A 19,897-nucleotide genomic window follows, 5' to 3' on the forward strand; every position below is an offset into this window, starting at 1 on the left:
TTTTGTGTTAAGAGGAGAGAGGTTTAAAAAGGACATGGGGCAACATTTTTACACAGGTGAGTGGTTTGTGTGCAGAATGAATTGCCAGAGAATCTGGGGGATGCAAGTACAGTTACAATATTTAAAAGAAATGTGGATAAATACATGAATAAGAAATGTTTGAAGGGAAATGAGCCAAGTGCAGACAGGTGAGACCACTTTATTTTGGGAACATGGTCGAGTTGCACTGAAGGGTCTGTTTCCATGCTGTATGACTCTACGACTATTGAATGACAAAAAGGAATAAATAATTGACCAGGGCACCAAGGAAAATGCCCCTGATCTTCTTTGGTAAATGTCTTATACATTGCAGAATAATTTCTCTGACGTTGGAATTTTTATCTGAGTGTTACTGCTCGATTAAAAGCTGACAAGTAAGGTATCACTTGACACAAAATCCAGACAATACAAGTTCAAATCTCTCAATAACAGATTTAAATTCTGTTCAAAATATAATCAATGTATGTATAAAAAGAGTATGTGTAAAAGTAATCATGAAGGTGTTTGTTTTAAAAATAAATAACTGAGGATCACTGAGGTTGTTCAGGGAATGATCTGATCTGTTGTGACACCAGTCCCCCCAAACATTGTTCCCACTATGAAGTGACCTACTTAGCTGCACCATGCAATACAAACAATATCAATGCAGACTGCAGTGGATCAAGGAGATGGCCCACCACTACCACCCATCTTTGGGGTAACCAGCGTGGGGTGCCAGTCTTGTCAGTGATGAACACCCCAAGAATGAATAGTGGAAACGTACAAAAACTGGATTGTTTAGAAGCAGAAGATTTTACATATTTCAAAAATCAGTCACCGACTTGAGGAGGGGAGGTGTTAATTTTATCTCTTCTTTTTTACCCACAGATGAATTGTTATGACCGGAGATTACGGAAAACTGGGCCTGAACGGGAGAACAGCAGAAATGATCTAGTTACTCCTCCAACACGTTCAAGGGTCAATGGTTGGACATTACCTCTGCATTCCTTCCAGCTGATTGCCTTTGTGCTATATTTCTACCTGGCAGTTGTTGCCTTTGGGATTTACATACCAATGTTGCCATATGCTTGGAAATATGCTGGTTATGCTGTATCCTTTTCAAAATATGACAGGGGATCAATTCATGTCAAATTGCAAATAACTTGTGTGTGTTTCACCAAGTTTATTGGATAGGGAAACTCTAACCCTAACTCTTTTAAATGAATTTGATTACTTTCTCAACTCCTAAGAACAGTATAGAAAATCCATATCAAGCATCAGATTCTGTTATGAGCAATTGGATTAAATTGTATGGTTTCACGCACTCACGTCTGTGATCACCATGAAATAGAGGGAAAAGTGAATAAGTACAGATACATGAGATTGTTATTTTCACGACAATGTTAGAGATGAATATTTTACTCTGTACTCTGAATTCCATTTTAAGGGCAAGATGGCTGCGGTCAAAGAGCCAACCCTCCAGGCTTGACTGTCAGGAGTCTCCTCAGGAACATAGGATGTAGGAGCAGGAGTAGACTAGTAGGCCGTCTGTATTTGCTCCATCATTCAACTGGATCTTGGCTAATCTTTTGCCTCTAGGCCGTTTTCCTCAAATATCCCCATATCCCTTGGTATTTTTAACATCTAGGAATCTATCAATCTTGGGCTTGAACAGAATGACTGAACTTCCACAGCCCTCTGGGAGAGAGTTTTCTAAAGCTTCAGTGGTCTGAGTGAAGAAAACTTGCCTATTTTCAGTTCTAAGTGGTCTGTCCTTTATTCAGAAACTGTCTGCTGGTTCTAGACACTGGTTTCTCCACGTACTTGTTGAATCCTGTAAGAATTTTTCATGAATCAGTGTGATTGCATTAAATTCTTCCAGACTTCAGGCCTCTGCTGGAAGCTACCCAGGAGTAACTTCATAAATGCAATGAAGGATGATTTTTCTTGAATCTTTTGTTTGCTAATTCCAAAATATTGGACATGATGGAGGATGAGGAAACTGTTTGACTCATAGTTAGGAATCTCTCAGTTGGGTAATGTAGAGCCCATTTGCTTACTGACCTCATAGAATAATAGAAACCTTACAGTGCAGAGAGATGCAATTCAGCCCATCAAGTTCACACCGGCCCTCAAGTCATCCCGACTATACCCAACATCCCATCAAGTCCCATAACCATACTAACACAAGGGGAGCATATAAACTCCACACAAACAGTTGCCCAAGGCTGGAATTGAATCCAGGTCCCTGGCGCTGTGAGGCTGCAGTGCTAACCACCGAGCCACCGTGCTGCCCCTGTTGAGGGAAGGTGATGTATTTTTGAGCATAGGATGACCAATGATAGAAGTACAAGGATTGTGTAGATTGGGCCTGAGCCCACAATAAACTCTCCTGAGTTGGTAAAGATAATCTGGGTGGAGCTGATTGTACAATTGATGAGCAGAAGAGAATAATTTGAAATGTAGCCCACGTGGTTCATGCACAGACGGAAAGTCCAACCTTGTGAATGATTCACAACCAGGCCCACAGACTAGCAAAAGTTTCCATTTGTGGCAATTATAACCCTGAGTCACAACAGAAGTGAATGGTTTACAAAACCTGTGATTTTACATTCGGACAACTTGGTATTGAATGATATTATTTCGTGTGAAAAATCAAGGTCACACTAATTACTCAGGACATTGTGTAAATTGTGTTCCTATGTATGTCTCTCACCATCTGGATCATGATCATTTCTTGCATGAATGACCTTTGAGGAACTAGCTTGTCAGGCAGTGCTCAAATGGACCTGTCATTCCCACTGGGTCAGAATCCTGTAACTTTCTCCCTATCAGCAGTATGGATGTAGTGAGAACACATGCAGTTTCAGGAACATGGCCTACCACCACCTTCTGAAGAGCATCAGGTAACAAATGATAGCCTTCTCAGCAGTGTTCACATTCCAAGAGCCAGGGCGGTACCAATCCCCTTCAGGAGGGCAGATTCCCTTTGTGTGAGCAATGATAGGACTTTTTATGGCTTGAACTAGCAACCTTTGTTTGTATTTTGAATACTATTTAGTGAGATCTGGGGATTACCCAGTTTTTGCTGCCCATCCCTAACTGCCTTTGAGAAGGTAGTAGGGGGCTGCCTTCTTGAACCACTGCAGTCAATCTGTTCCAGGTACACCTGGGGTGCTGTTAGGAAGAGAATTTCAGATACAATGATGGAATGACAATATAGTTTCAATTCAGAATAGTATATATTTGGGAGAGAAACTTGTAAGAGCTGACATTCCCATGTGCCTGTGCCCTTTATCCCACCAGGTTATGAAGGTTGCAAGTTTGGAAGGTGCTGTCTGAGAAGCTTTGGTGAGTTGATATGGTGTATCTTCTTTATGGCATACGCTGCTGTCACTGTGTGTCTGTGATGGCAGAAGTGAAAGCTTAAGTTGAAGGATGGGGCACTGATCAAACAGGCTACTTTATTCTGGGTAGTGTCACTCAATTCTGAGTGTTTTTGGAATGCACCCATCCAGTAAAGTGGAGAGCATTCACACTCCTGACTTGTGCCTTGTAGATGATGGACAAGCTTTGAAGCATCAGGAGGTGAGCTAGTCGTTGTAGAATTCCTACGGTCTAACTTGCTCTTGTAGCCACACTATTTACTTTGATGTTCAGTTTCCAGTCAGTGGTAACCCTCCAGGATATTGATTATGGAGAATTCAGCAATGATGAAGACATTGAAGCAATTGTTCAATTCTGTCTTGTTGGCAATGGTCATTGCTTAGCATTTGTGTACCGTGAATGTCACTAGCCACTTATCAATACAAGCCAGAATGGTGTCCAATTCTTGCTGCAAATGGATACAGATTTCTTCAGCCTGAAGTCACTCCAACATCTATTCAAGAAGGCAGCCATCACCTCCGGCCAACCAGGGTGCCCAATAAATATTGGCCTTTGTCAGTGGAGCCATGAAAATGAATTTTTTTTTAAATCTTAAATGAAAATTTGGAAAATGCTTTCCTGGCAGTGATACCATCAATATTACCAATATTAAAGCTCCCCGTTACCTCACTAATGATTCAGTCATCTAGAAAGTTTATAAAATTGTCATTTGCCCTCTATATCTTGTACTTGCGGCTAAGGCTCTGCCAATATATAATACTTCAAAGTGTGATCATCTTCAGTGATCACCATCTTTATTTGGAGACTGTACAATATGATTGGAAACATGCCTGGATATTGCAGCGCTGTTAATTACTGCAGTGTTGTCAAAATGATCCCTCAAAATGACAAGGTCATTCTTTGCAAAATGTTGGCTGTGGCATTGCATGCATCGAAAAGTCACAACATGAATTTTTAATAATCTTATGCAAAAGACCAGACCAAAGTCTTTTGTGCCAAAATATAATATCGCACACCAGGTAAATGTCATTTCTGCCTTTGTCGTTGAGTGGTAGAATAGTACAGCACAGTTGAAGATTACTCAGCTCTTGCAATATAACGCATTTAGGTCCACTCACCCTTAGATGTTGCGATAGTATCTTTTCTGATAACCCTGACAGACAGTGCATTCTGAATCCTAGCCATGTTAAGTATTTTTAATACTTATTGTAGCAATCTGTGTAATGAGCAGATCGTCACAAAATCCGACAGAGGCGTGAAGCAACCAATCACTTTTTCCTAAGTTGTCTGTATGAAAATAATGTTTATAAACATTGCAGGAAGTAAATTGTGAGGGTAATATGATTTGTATGTTGTTTCCCAGAAAACATAACAGAAGGTTTCATTTGAACATTTAGCAAGACATGTCATGAGCTAGCATGACTCACTGATAGTCATGTGATGGTGGAACATTGATATAGAGAGAGTGAAGCTGTATTAAATGGTAGTTTTCAGTTATCTTTTCAAGTCTCATACCATTAAAATACACTAAAGATGCTTCAAAAGGTCAGGTTTTTTTGAAGATATTTTACACAGAGATTACAACACTGAAACCAAACTATTCATTGTAATGTGCTTAGGCCAACTCTGTATTCCTTTCTCCTTCACCTTTACATCAAGCTGCCAGATGCGACAGTGCTTGAAACAGGGCTCAAAACCACCTTGTAGGAGTGGACAATTCACTCACAAAATGCCACAAGCAGTTCAATTAAAGCAAAGGTGAGAGCAGAAAATTCAAGAAAAAAGAAGGATGTACAATAGGGTGCAGAAGCAGCTCGGGGGAGCCACCTGAAACACAAATGTCTTCAAAGGCAGCAGCCTCCAGAGAAAAGGTCCTTCCCTTTCTAATTTCCTAGTAATCCACTGGTGGGCTGGAAGGCAATGAGGAATGTAGATCCATCCCATTTGAATTTTCATGCCATGATAAGATCCTCGTGCCAATATCTATGGCAGCAAAGGGATAGAATACCAAAATAGATTCCCATTGGAACTGTTTAAGTTAAAGTGAGTATACAGACTCTGTAGGTGCAGAGAGAGCCGATAGGTGGCAGTAGTCCTCAGATCTGTGACAAATAATGGGTCAATGGTTAACGGTGGTTTCTTCATATCCTCTGAAACCTTGATCCCATATTCAATGAGAAGGACTTTATCTTCTCTGAAATCCAGGAGATTTGAAGGAGGTAGGCCAGGACTTTAGATGCTGAGGCAAGGTTGTGATTTGCGTTCATCATCAGTCTTTGACCCTCTGTATCTGCAGGTACCACAATTTTAAGATGTGCACATATTAAAGGAATCACTATTTGTGCACAGTCTGTCTGGTTTCCTGTGCTTTCTGTTCTGGAATAGTTTCAGCCAATCACAGTCAATTAAGTATTTTTTAAAATGCAGATACCACTGTAATGGGAATTGGTAAAGCTCAGTTGGCTGGGTTGTCAGATTAGATTACTTACAGTGTGGAAACAAGTCCACACCGACACGCCGAAGCGCAACCCACCCATACCCCTAACCTAACACTACGGGCAATTTAGCATGGCCAATTCACCTGACCCGCACATCTTTGGACTGTGGGAGGAAACCCACGCAGACACGGGGAGAATGTGCAAACTCCACACAGACAGTTGTCTGAGGCAGGAATTGAACCGGGTCTCTGGTGCTGTGAAGCAGCAGTGCTAACCACTGTGCCACCGTACTCATGATGCCAACAGTGTGGGTTCAATTCCCATCACCATTTTGAAGTTACCATGAAGGAGTTTCCTTCTCAGCCTCTTCCCTCACCTGAGGTCTGGTGGCCCTCAGATTAAATCACCACCAGTCACTTCTCTCTGATAAGAGAGCAGGCCCTATGTTCTGGTAAGACAATGGTAACACAACAACTACTATAATGTTGGTAAAACAGCAGCCAATTTGTACACAGCATGGTCCCACAAACAATAATATGGTAATGGGTTAATTAATATGATTTTTTGTGTTTGCTTGAGGGATAAACCATGGCCAGGATATCAGATAAACTCCCCCAGTCACCTTTGAAATAAAACCATGAGATCTTGTATTCGCAATTCGAGAGGAAATGAGGATTCAGTTTAATATTGTCATCTGAGAGACAGCATGTCTTTCAACATTGTATCGGTATGTCAGTCTAGGGTATGGGCTCAAGTACCTCAAGTGGGAATTGAACCCATTACCTTCTGATAGAAAGGTGTATCACCACTGAGTAATAGCTGACTCTTATCATATAGTTGACAACTGTTTAATATGGACCAAAAATGGACTAACTTAGGAAGGAGTTAAAGGGTGAGGAATGTGCTGAATAAACAACAGATCTATCTTCTGGTTAAATAGATTGGGTTTTGGAACTCCATTGTCCTCTAGTGAAAATGTTTACTGTGGAACTAATAATAGTGAGGTCAAAGGGAAAATGTTCCCATAGTAACCAGCAGTACATAATGTTTCAAATGCTGCAACCTCAACCACTCACCAAACGTAAGTGCAATTATGAAAGAAAAATGATTTAAAAACCAAGTATCTATGTCAAGCCCTCTGTAAATTGAACTTAGTTTATGTAAGTGTTAGAATCTGTTACTGTTCTTTGTCAGCCTGCAACAATGAGGTCAAGGTAAGCTCTGGCACCAATGGAAAATGAAATCAAGCGACTTCATTGTTAAATGAAAATTTATTAAAGATAGTACTTGTAGCATCTTTCCTCATCTCGGGAGATCTCAAAGCATGCCCATGCATTTTAGAAGTGCAATATATGTAGTGAGGCAGTCAGGTATGCTACCTCCCTGGTCCTAGGGTCAAGGATATGTCAGAGTGATTCCAAGACATTCTGGATGAGGAGGGTGATAAGCTCGTGGTCATGGTACACAATAGTGCCAATGACATAGGTTAATAAAAAGGCATGGGTTGCAAAAAACTGAATCTGGGGAGCCAGGAAGTTAGTTGAAAGGTAGGACCTCAAAGGGATTGGTCTCAGGATTACTACCAATGCCATAGACTAATTAGAGTAGAAATAGCAGGATAGATCAGATAGGAACATAGGAACAGGAGTAGGGCATTCAGCCCCTCAAGCCTGCTCTGCCATTCAATAAGATCATGGCTGACCTGTGGTCTAACTCTGTCTCCCTGCCTTGGCCCATATCCCTTGATAACTTCACTTAATAAAAGTTTATCTACCTCAGATTTAAATTTAACAATTGAATTAGCATTGACTACCATTTGAGAAAGAGAGTTTCAAACCTCTACTATGCTTTGTATGTAGGAGTACTTTCTAACATCTCTTCTGAATGGCCTGGCCCTAATAATAATAGAATCTTCAACCAGTGGAAATAGTTTATCTTTATCTGCCCTGTCTTTCCCTGTTAATATCCTGGAGAACTCAATTAGATTACCCTTAACAGTCTAAATTCTGGAGAATATTGGCCTAATTTGTCTAATCTCTCTTCATAACCACTGAAGTTTGCATATCATCCTTGTAAAGCTGTGTTGAGCTCCCTCTAGGGCCAAAACATCATTCCTAAGGTGTGGGGCCCAGAACCGCACACAATACTCTAAGTGGGGTCTGACTAGATATTTGTATAGCTGCAGCATTGCATGTGCATCCCTATACTCCATCCCTTTAAATATGAAGGCCAGCATTCCATTGAAAATTTTCTGTACCAGTTTGTGGCATTTTAAGTAGTTATGCTCTGAACCCACAAATTTTGTTGGACTGCCACTGAATTTAATTCTGTACTTTTAAAAAAAAATACTTTAATCTATCCTTTTTCAGTCCAAAATGGATAACCACACTCTTGCTTATCGTAAAATCCATCTCCACAGCTTTGTCCATTCACCTCATCTATCGATATCCTGTTGTAATTGTATGCTTTCCTCAACTATTGTCTAATCGTTGACTGTCCACAGTGCTGCCAATTTTGTCTTGTCAGAAAATTTTGATGTTTGACTTTTTGTGCCATTACCCAAGTCATTAATGAATATTGTGAATAATTGAGGCGCAAATACAGACCCCTGTGGGACACCACTGGTCATGTTCCTGATAATTTAAGGACTTACCTGTTGTTTCAACTGTGCTTCCTGACACTCAACCAATTTCCTATCCATGTGAGTAATTTCCCCTCAATTCCATGGACTTCCTTCTGAGCTAACAGTAATGTGGGACTTTATCCAAGCTTTCTGCAACTCCATAGAAATAACATGTTTTAACTTATCTCTGCCATCACCTTTGTCATGTCTTCAAAAAACTCTGAGGTTTGTAAGACATGACCTACACTTCATGACTCTACATTGGCTCTTGCTGATTAACTGAATTTTTCCAAGGTGATCAGTCACCCTATCTTTGATTATAAACTCCAACAACTTTTCCATTGTAGATGAATACATGGCTGGAAAGCTGGTGAAGGGGGTGTTTCAGCTTTCTGAGACACTGGGACTGGTTCTGGAGGGAAGTTGACTACACCTAGGTAGCCCTGGGACTGAGGTTCAAACGTGTGTTTTTGCGAGTGCAGTTGGGGTGAGTTTAAATGAGAACGGAAAGGTGAAGGGAACCTAAGCGGAGTGACAAGGAAAAGAGAATCCATGACAGTAAAAAGAACTGTAAAATGCAAATGTGATAGGCAGGTAATCAAAGTTGAGAGGCAAATGTGGCCATGGGTCATAGACAAGTTAGGATGATTAAAAACCATAGAAAGGCAAGTCTAAAGGCTTTGTATCTTAATGCAAGAAGCATTTGGAATAAGGTATTGAACTGATGACACAAGTTGGGATAAATGGGTGTGATCTCATCACCATTATGGAAACATGATTACTTGGATATCAAAATTGGAAACAGAATATTTGACCTTTTAGAAAGACAGGAAGGAAGGAAAAGATATTAATCAGAGATGAAGACAGTTGTGAGAGATTATCTAGGCTTGGATGATGTAGGGGGCATTTGGGTTGAGGTTGAAAACAGCAAGGGAAAGAAGGTATTGGTAGGAGTAGTACATACACCCCTAAACAGTAGCCATGCCGTAGGAAAGGGTATACGCCAACAAATAATAGGAGAATTTAAAAAGATTAGAGCAATGCTTCTGCGTTTTATTTAATCAAATCAAGATTTATCAACTTGAACGTAATCAAGTTGGAAAAGGTAGCGATGACAACAAATTCATAGGGTGCTTTAGGAATAGTTTCAAGGAGCAATGTATCATGGAGCCAACCATTAAGCAGACAGTCTTAGCTCTGGTAATGGGCAATGAGGCAGTTTTAATAAATTACCTCATTAAAAAAAGAAACCCTCTAAGAAGTAGTGATCATAACACAGTATAATTTAATATTCAGTTCAAAAGTGAGAAACTTGGGAGAACAACAACTGTGTTTAACTTGAAGAGAAGGAATTGCAATGAAATCAGGGTAGAGTTAGCTTAAGTGGACTGAGCAGACAGATTAGCAAGAAAGATAGTAATCAAGCAGAGGCCAACATATAAAGAAATAACTCATGATCTCAGCAAAAATACACCCCAGTAATGAGTATTATGAAATTGAAGGCATGTACTGTACTTTTAAGAGAGAGTGAATGCTTACAAGCACCAGTTATATGACTAGCTAGCAGTCTTAGAGTGCACTGGAAAATTGAAAATATGTAAAATTTGGCTGTGAAATAGATACCTGAGTTGGTTGTTGTTTTGACACAATTCCAATTGAATCAATCAGTTTAAATTATGCCCAAGGATACTAAAACCCAGTCGAGTTTAAATTTATTGTTTTTGCCAATATTGAACCAATGAGACGATCCGATGTTGGGTATATAAAAAACAGGTATTTTGAAAGTCAGACAGAGAGTAAACTTCCAACAAAAGAGACTGCCATTCAAAACATTCTCAATCAAAGGTATCGTTCTCATATGGCACCACTTTACAGTAAAATCAGAAGACGACCCAGGGAAATCTTTAGTTGAAAGAAGAAGGACACCCATCGGAGATGACAGCTGCTGTGTGGCTTTGAAATTAACTTGTTGTAATTTTAATACAGGTTTTTGTTGGAACAATATATCGTTATAGAGTTGGAGGCAGATAAGAAGCAGTTAAGAGAAAGGGGAGCTTAGAGTTGTGAATAATTGTTGTTTAATGCTCACTTTTAGAGTTAAGGAATAAAGTGATAGTATTTTTCTTTAAATTGTGGAATTTAAGAATTCACTCATACTTTAACAGTTTATGAGACGAGGTGAACCTTTTCTGGGTGTTTGGTTGAATGAGCAGAAGGGTTCACCGCTGTGTCATAATAAGAGGAAAGATTCTAAGCAAGGGATAAACAAATCATGGCTAATGGATAAAATTATGGAGAATATTAAATTGAAAGAGAAAGTATGTAAGGAGGCAAAAGTTAGTGATTCCCCAGAAGAATGGGATAAATTCAGAATCCAACAAAAGAGATCTAAAAAGATAATAAAGAAAGAGAAAATAAACTATGAAGGCAAACGAGCGAGGAATATAAAAGCTAACAATAAGTCCTTCTTTTAATGTATAAAAAGGAAGAGTCAAAGTTAACATAGGTCCCTTAGAAAACTAACCTGGGGAGACGGTTATGGGTAACAAGGAAATGGCAGAGGAGTAGAACAGATAATTTGCATCAATCTTTATGGTGGAAGATACTTCAAACATCCCATTAATACCAAAGAATACGGGGGGGGGAGGAGGTGGATAAGTGGGAATGAATTAAGTACCATCAACATCAATAGAAAAGTGATGATAAACTAATGGGGCTAAAGGCAGATATGTCAACTGACCCTGATTGTTTATATCCTAGGATTCAAAAAAACATTACAGAAATAATGGTTCCATTGGTTGTAATTTTCCAAACAAACATTGGATGCTGCCAAAGGAGTAAAATCCTCCCAAAGTGGCAGTCCTATTCAAAAAGAAAGGGAGGCAAAAAGCAGCTAACTATAGGCTGATTAGCCCAGTATCTATTGTTGGAAAAATATTGGGATCAATTATTAAGGAAGTAATAGAAGCATTTTTGGAAAATCATAATCTAATCAAGCAGCGTCAGTCCGGTTTCATGAAAGGGAAATGGTGTCCAGCAAACTTATTAGAGTTTTTAAGGAAGCCTCACCAGAATGGTATAGGGGAACCAGTAGATGTTTTGTATTTGGATTTCCAGAAAGTCTTTGACAAGGTACCACTCAAAAGGTTAGATTATAAGGTACAAAAATAAAAATTGCTGAAAACGTTTAGCAAGTCTGGCAGCATCTTTGAAGAGAAATCAGAGTTAATGTTTCAGGTCGATGACTCTTCCTCAGAACTGAGGTCTGAAGAAGGATCATGTGACCCTAAATATTAACTCTGATTTCTCTTCATAGGTGCTGCCTGACCTGCCAAGCTTTTTCCAGCAATTTCTATTTTTGTCTCTGATTTACAGCGTCCGCAGTCTTTCAGTTTTTAGATTATATGTTAAGAGTATTGGAGCTGGTATTTTGGCATAGATAGTGACTTGATAAATGAGCAGGAAACAGGGGTAATGGGTTCTTTTTCAGGCTGGCAACTTGTGATCAGTGGGGTTCCACAGAGCTGTCTGCTGGGATCACAACTGTTTCCAATATATATGAACGACTTGGAGGAAAGAAGCAAATATACCACAGCCAAAGTTACAGACGACACAAATATAAGTGGAAAGGAAGGTTGCAAGAGGGCTACAAATAGTTCACAGAAATACTGATAGGTTAAATAACTGGGCAAGAAAGTTAACAAATGGAATATAGTATGGGAATATATTGGAAGCAAAACATCAGATCACTATTATTTAAATGGAGAAAAGCTGTGGAAAGTGCAACACAAAAGGACTTGGGGGTTCTTGTACGTGAAACACAGAAGGCTAGCACAGGGGTGCAGCAGGTAATCAGTAAGGCTAATGGAATGTTCGCCATTATTTCAAGGGGGTTGGAAAGTACAAGTAGAGAAGACTATATAAGGTGATGATGAGACCACACCTGGAATACTATGCGCAGCTTTGGTCTCTTTACTGAAAGAAAGATGTTATTTCATTGGAGGCAATTCAGAGAAGGTTTGCTAGGTTAATCCTGGGAATGGGGGGATTGAGCAAAGGGTAAACAGATTTGGACTCTACTCATTGGAATTAAGAAGAATGAGTGGTGATATCATAGAAACATGTAGGATTCTGAAGGGGTTTGACAGACAAAACGCTGAGAGAATGTTTCCCCTCATGGAAGAGTCTAGGGATAGAGGGCATAGTTTCAGGATAAAGGAGTTCCAGTTTAAGACTGAGATAAGCAAGAATTTCTTCTCTGAGAGGGTTGTGAGTCTTTAGAACTCCTTGCCACAAAGAGCTGTGGGGCAGTCTTTGTATATATTTAAGACTGAGATAGATTCTTGATTAGTTGAATGGTGAAGTGGACCACTCCTAGTCCTACTTCTTCTGGTTTTATGGTCTTAATTCCTACAAATTCCTACAAACACCAATGTGACAAAGAGTAAATAACAAATTGTTTTTGTGTTGCCAGGAGTAACTCCTCTAGTTTTCTTCAATATAATGCCATGCATCTTTCACCACCAAAGAAGGCAGACAGTACTTTGATTTAACTTAGCACTGAAAATAAAAGCACCCCCAACAATGCAGCACTCCTTCAGTACTGTCTTGCATTAGATTTCAGTACTCAAGTCTATGAGCTGTGAGTTGAACCTGTAACTTTCTGACTATGACTGATCTAACTGACTGAGCTATAATATAGCTGCTACAATCTATTGGGAATAATGAACAAGGTGTCTTTTTCATGAATTTTGTGGAGCAGGATCTTAATTGTGAAAAAGATACAAATACTTTCATTTGTGTGTGAATATACGAAACAGACCGACAGGAAAAGATCAAATGTTGTGTTGCATAGAGTTGCCCAATAGAATTCATGGCATTTGGCACCCTATCCACCGGAATATTCCACAAACCAGAATCTCATTTATTTCCTCCACCTCAGATGTCACACATAAAGTATCAATATTGCCAGTCTGAGGTGATGGTCAAAGAACTTGCTGAAAGTTTGAAGGATTTTTCCCTCAATGTTTGTAATGAAAAACAGTCCAAAGCAGAGAGGCTCTAAGCCTCTGACAGTTGTAGTGTACATTGGGGCATGTTTTACTCAATTGCTACTATTACCATGAATTGCAATTTAGTGCCATTTTTGATTAGCAACTCTATTTGATTCTGGTGTGTGTCAAGTGATGTGAATTTCACTGTACTCAGGGTTAAAATGGTCAACAAGGTAAAGGGTGTTGCTGTGCAGTGTTGGATTGCACCAGATTTCCTGTCACACTCTCTCATTTCCCTTCAACCAGTGAACTAATTACTCAATGGTCTTGCTTACTGTATATTGGCTTGAACTAAAGATCAATTCTGGTCACCCTTCTATAGAAAAGATGCTGTTAAACTTGAGAGGGTGCAGAAAAGATTTACAAGGATGTTGCTGGGACTGAAGGATTTGACACATAGGGAGAGGTTGAATAGCCTGGGCTTTTTTTTCCCTGAAGTGCTGAGGCCTTACATGAGGAATAATGGATAGGGTAAATAGCCAAGGCTTTTTCCCCAGGATAGGGTAATCCAAAACTAGAGGGCATAGGTTTAAAGGGAGAGAGGAAAGATTTTAAAAAGGCCTGAGGGGTAATGTTTTCATGCAGACAGTGGTGTGCGTATGGAAAGAGCTGGGGTGGTGGTGGAAGGTGGGTACAATTACAATGTTTAAAAGGCATCTGGATGGGTACATGAGCGGGAAGGATTTAGAGGGATATGGTACAAATGCCAGCAAATGGGACAAGGTCAGATTGGGATGTCTGGTCGGCACAGATGACTTAAACCAACTGTTTCGTGCTGTATGACTTTAAGTAAGAAGCATTAACTTGTTTCTTTAAAAATTTCCATCAGTTCCTCAATCTAGTTTTGTCCCTTAACATCAATGGTTCAGATAATTGGCACATTGTTTGTGTATCATTTCATTGTCCACCTGATTGCTGTCTCCATTGATCCAGCAGACAGCAGTGTGCGTACCAGAAAAAACTACAACACTCCCATGCCAACTCTTGATCGAGCCAAGCATCCCCATGTCATTCAGAATCAGCACTGCTACTTGTGTGAAGTGGATGTGTATGTATCAGCCTGGTTACACAGAGGGTTCATGAGCTCACAAGTTCAATTCTACAGTCAGTTCTTATGTAACGCGATAATTGTGCAACCCCGCATTATAGAAAATCTGTGCTTTAGAAACAGCACTTAAAGTGTAGGCAATGTAATCGCGTTACAGCCAACACAGGTTTTTAAAGTTCGTGTTTTAGAAATATCGTCAGTGGATTTGTGTTATCGAAACCCACACTATAACAGAACGTACTTGAGTCTCTGCACTTTACATGCCAAATAACAAAAGGGGACAGGGATTAATTCCACACCCGGAGTGAAGCAAACTAAGAATCAGAAGGGCCCAGCAGAAGCTGAGGTGCTCTATGCATTGCTTAGTGAGCCAAAAGGACAAGAGAAGTCTGAGGCTTATCTGTGATCTTCATTCAACTTAACTCAAGGGAGTAATTGGAGTTGAAGAGTTGACTTTAGTAGTAGGGGCTAGCATAAGAATGGGGTCTGAGGGAAGTGTGCCATTTATGCCATTTATTTATTTAAAAATCCTTTTATGAATTAATTCCATTGCCCTTGAATGTTTATGTGTGTGGACGTAATATGTGGAGAGAACAGGCTCACCCATGACGGTATCCTGTGGTCACATGATACTGTGCTGATACTGTCTGTCTTTGCTATGTTTCAAGGTGGATTTTATTCGGAATCATGTTATTTTCATAAGCACAACACAGCAAACAGCGCAAGTTACTGATTAATCTGCTTCATTTCTGTTTTAGGCTCTGCTTTCCAACTCATCTAATTATTTTGTCTTTGCTTCATCTCCCCTCTGACTTTATTGCCAGTTACTTTCAACCTGTCAGCCTTTTCATTACTGCAAGTCCAAATGCTTTCTCCCATTACACATATTCTTTAATTTTCTGCACTCTCCTAACACTGTGGGTGGTATTTAATGTAGCCCACAGAGATTTTGCCCATTGGTTGAAGACCAAGCAAGCTCCGCACATTGCCTTCTTTCAGGAAGGCTGACCAGATTTTTAAATAGATAGAGACAGGCCTCTCCCGAAACGAAGGACCCCAGGAATCAAAATCCCACCCTGTGAGAGCCACTGGCCTACCAGAGATTAGTAGCTGTGCAACTGCACCGGCAGGAATGGTAGAAGCTGCCAGAGGTGTATCATCAGAGGCCAAGCATCATACAAAGAACCCAGAGCAAAGGTGAGTGTGGGTGGCTTGGAGTTCATGGGCACAGGAGCTGTGCCAGTGTTTCCATCACTGCCCAATACTCTTTCTCTCAATCAGGCCTCTTAATGATCCAGTGCACTCCACACCCCCCGTTGGAACACATAGGCTGTAGGGTGGGTGGTGGGTTACAATGTTAATTGGCTGCTAAACGGCCTCAGTAGACATCTCGCACTGTAATATGGGAGACAGGTTGAGAATGAATGGGAAGGTCATGGAAAGAGCATCCACTTTATTTTATGAGCTGCCAATTATCAAATACGCTGGCAGAGTACATAAAAGCCAGCCCTCAGAACATGTTTACAATGGTAAACAAACAAAAATTAGAAAGCATAAGTATGAAATAATCACTAATGAATCCAATCAGAAGTTCAGAGGAAACCCCTTCACAGAGTGTCTGGTTAGAATGTGGAATGTGCAAGCACAGGGCAGCAGATTCATGGGAACAGCACCATCTGGAAGTTCCCATCCAAGCCACTCACCATCCTGAACTTGGAAATATGTCACTTTCATTGTCGGTGGGTCAAAATCCTGGAACTCCCTCTGTAAGGCATTGTGGGCCTCCCTACACCACATGGATTGCAGCAGTTCAGCAAAGTAGCTCGCCACCACCTTCTCAAGAGGAAACTAGAGATGGGTATTAAATGCTGAGTCAGCCAGCTATGCCCATTTTCTGTGAAAGAATATAAGGAGTAGTTGTAGCAACTAGTATTGATATGTTTAAGAAAAATCTTGAAACCAATGCGAAGGAAGAATGAATAAAGATGTATGTTAATCCAGTTAGATGAAGTAAGTTGGAGAGATGCTTGTTTGGAACATAAACATCAACATAGATTAGTTGTCCAAAAGATCTACTTCCGTGTTATTAATTTTAAGTAAACCACCGCTTTTCTTGAGTCTGTCTTCAACAGCGTCCATGCACCGGTACTTCGCAGCACAACCCAGTGAGCAGTGATTCAGAATTAAAAGCCTGGTATAACTTATTTTCTTCTACTCCCTACTCCCTACTCCCTAAGACAGGGAGTTCTGTGACCATCAGTGACAAATCAGCTTTAAATGTAGTTGAAAACCTGTGAAGGATGTCACCAGCCTTGAAGGTTTGCAATTAGTATCGTTTTGGAGATTGGCATTTCAGTCAGTGCATTACATAAAGTCAATACTGAAACATGGGCATTGAGCCCCTTAAATCTTATCCTATTAGCCTGCAACTCAAATATTTCAGAACATTTTATGGTACAGAGGAAAATCATATGTTATACCTATTGCTTGCTCTCTAAATATCCATAACTTCCCATTGCTCTGCCTTTTTTTTCAAACCAGTAATCTTTTAAAACCTATTTATAGATTTTGCTTCCACTTCTAGAAAGGCATCTCATTACCAGACCTGTCCTCTGCCATAAATTTCTCCTAGACCCTCCCTTAATGGTTATTTTAAGTTTCTGTCTCTTGTGCTTGGCTGATCTCATAGTTGCTGTTTATTTATCTCAACCCCTGGTAATTGTTAATATCTCCTATCGGATCTGATTTTAGACTTGTTTGTTCTAATTGAAAGACATCCAGTTATGAAGCCCATATAGTAATCCACTTTGTAGATTCAATTTGAAACCTTCAGTTCTTCATTTAGTCAAGGTATATTTGTAATGTGGGAGATTGCAAGATAAATTGTTTTTCCATTATAGCATCCATTATTTTGCCTTTAAAAACCCCAGAAGCAGATCATTCCAAACCTTCATTGTTTTGAATAAACAGTTTCTTCTTAATCACCAATCCAACATAAAATCAGTCGTTGGTAAAGACCATATCACACAGCCATGTGCTGAATGAATCTTTCTTTTTGCTTTCTCTTTTCAGGGGAGTGAAAGCCAAACATTGCAGCACTTGTAACAAGTGCATTTCTGATTTTGATCATCATTGCAAGTGGCTGAACAACTGTGTAGGAGGGCGAAACTACTGGTATGGCATTCAAGAATTTACTTACAACCCTTCCAATTTATAACAAAACAATAGCTAGATAGTTGAAGGAGTCAGCAAATAGTATGGCTTCAAGTCAAAGTGCTTTCATTTTCATTGACCTGGATTTTGTGGTTGGAATGACTGTTAGCATTCACCGTTCTGAAACTGATAGCAACTTATATAGTTTATATGTGTATGGGGTGGCACAGTGGCTCAGTGGTTAGCACTGTTGCCTTGCAGCGCCAGGGACCCGGGTTAGATTCCAGCCTCGGGTGACTGTCTGCGTGGACTTTGTACATTCTCCCCGTGTCTGCGCGGGTTTCCTCTGGGTGCTCTGGTTTCCTCCCACAACCCAAAGATGTGCAGGTCAGGTGAATTGGCCATGCTAAATTGCCCATAGTGTTAGGTGCATTAGGAGGGAGGAGGTGGGTTGGTTACTCTTTGGAGGGCCGGTGTGGACTTGTTGGGCCGAAGGGCCTGTTTCTACACAGTAGAGAATCTAGTCTAAATTAGAAATCCAGTTATTGCTGTCAGCAATTTTATACTTATTCATAGGGTACTCTGCCAAAGTCCACCTAGTCTACCATTGATTATTAATTACTAAACTGAAGATAACTTTCCTTTTTATGTAATTCACTGTAGAAATACTTGAAGAGATTACACGTGGTTGAATGAAATTGAACTACATTATTAAAGGTGTGCAAAGTGCATAATCATTACTGGCCCTAGAAAACAAATTTTATACTTATGGAATGTTTCATTTCTCCATGATAATATAATGTCCGTTTAATGTCCATTTTAAGAAATAATCTCACGATCACCCCTGGATGTTTGGTGGCATTACTATTGCTGAACCCCACTCCCCGAGTATTCTGAAGGGTTATCATTGACCCAAGCCTAACTGGACTAGCCATATAAACACTGTGGCTACAAGGGCAGGAAGAGGTTAAAATACCTACGCTAAGTCATTTACCTTCTGTCTACTATTTATAAGGCATAGATCAGGATTGTGGTGGAATACCTTCTGTTTGCCTGATGAGTACAGCTCCAACAGCACTTGAGAAGCTCGGCACCATCCAGGACAAAGCAGCCCGCTTGACTGGCATCACATCCACCACTTGTCAGCATTTACTCCATTCAGGACTCTTGTTGGTGGCAGCAGTGTGCACAAACTGCAAGATGCACTGCAGTAATACACCAAGGTTACTTAAAGAGCACCTTTCAAACCTGTGACCTCTACCATCTGCAAGGACAAGGTCAGCAATGCATGGGAACACTGTCACTTGCAAGTTCTGCTGCTCGCCAAATCAGAACCTAACTTGGGACCATATTCCGAATCCTGTCACATTCACTGGATCAAAATCTAGGACAACCAATCCTAACATAATTTTGGGTGGTCCTACACTGCAAGGAATGCAGTGTTTGAAGAGGCAGTTCACCACCACCTTGTCCAGGACAATGAGGGATAGAAAATTAATGTTGGTCTAGCCAGTGCTGCCAATATCGCACAAACAAGTGTTAAAAATCCCTTTTTTGTAAACTGTAGTTTCAAAAGAAAATGTCTCCTTGCAATGCGGTCAGGCACTAGTTATTTATGACTGATTAGATTTGTGAGACATATTTCAGCTGTTAACTGTGGATAGTTTCGGAATGGTGCTACATGCATTGCTGTTGTGCTTCAAAGCCAGATGTAGTTAATGGTTAACTGCATAACAGGGCCAGGGTAAAGATATGAACATTCCAATTTGTATGTAGCGGTTGCCACGGTAGCAGTGAAATGCTTATTTACAGGTCAAGCTGTGTTTCATGAGTCTTGGTGGATAACAAATTGTTTCCTTTTGCGTCACTTTTATACAATTCATTAAATTGCTTTCTCTCAGCAATAATAGTCCAATATTTTCCAAGCTCAGAACCCTTGTTCCCAGTTGCTCTAATTTTATCTTAAATGTAAGCAAGAGCTACAAATTTTAGTTGACAGTACCCATCATCTAAACTGCGTAGCTGTTCCTCTAGCTTCAATCTTGCAACAATTCATGTGCTATGGAAACTTGTAGTCCATCTTACTAATACCAATGCTGCCCGTGCAGGTTCCTGCAAATCCATTAGGAAGAAAGACATACCAACACCAGTGTCCTTGATCCGGCCAACATCCCCA

General features: G+C 40.2%; 1 protein-coding gene across 1 annotated transcript in view; it reads left to right on the top strand.

Annotated features, from left to right (window-relative positions):
- The window catches only part of zdhhc11 (zinc finger DHHC-type containing 11), a 98,940-nt gene that overhangs the window by 45,242 nt on the left and 33,801 nt on the right, over positions 1-19,897 (top strand). Inside the window, exons 2-4 of the mRNA XM_060849990.1 lie at positions 907-1,128; positions 14,390-14,568; positions 17,641-17,742. Coding sequence (XP_060705973.1) covers positions 907-1,128; positions 14,390-14,568; positions 17,641-17,742 — 503 coding nt within the window. The remainder of the gene's footprint in view (positions 1-906; positions 1,129-14,389; positions 14,569-17,640; positions 17,743-19,897) is intronic.

The sequence above is a fragment of the Hemiscyllium ocellatum genome, chromosome 34 (assembly GCF_020745735.1).
Source record: "Hemiscyllium ocellatum isolate sHemOce1 chromosome 34, sHemOce1.pat.X.cur, whole genome shotgun sequence".
Taxonomy (NCBI): domain Eukaryota; kingdom Metazoa; phylum Chordata; class Chondrichthyes; order Orectolobiformes; family Hemiscylliidae; genus Hemiscyllium; species Hemiscyllium ocellatum.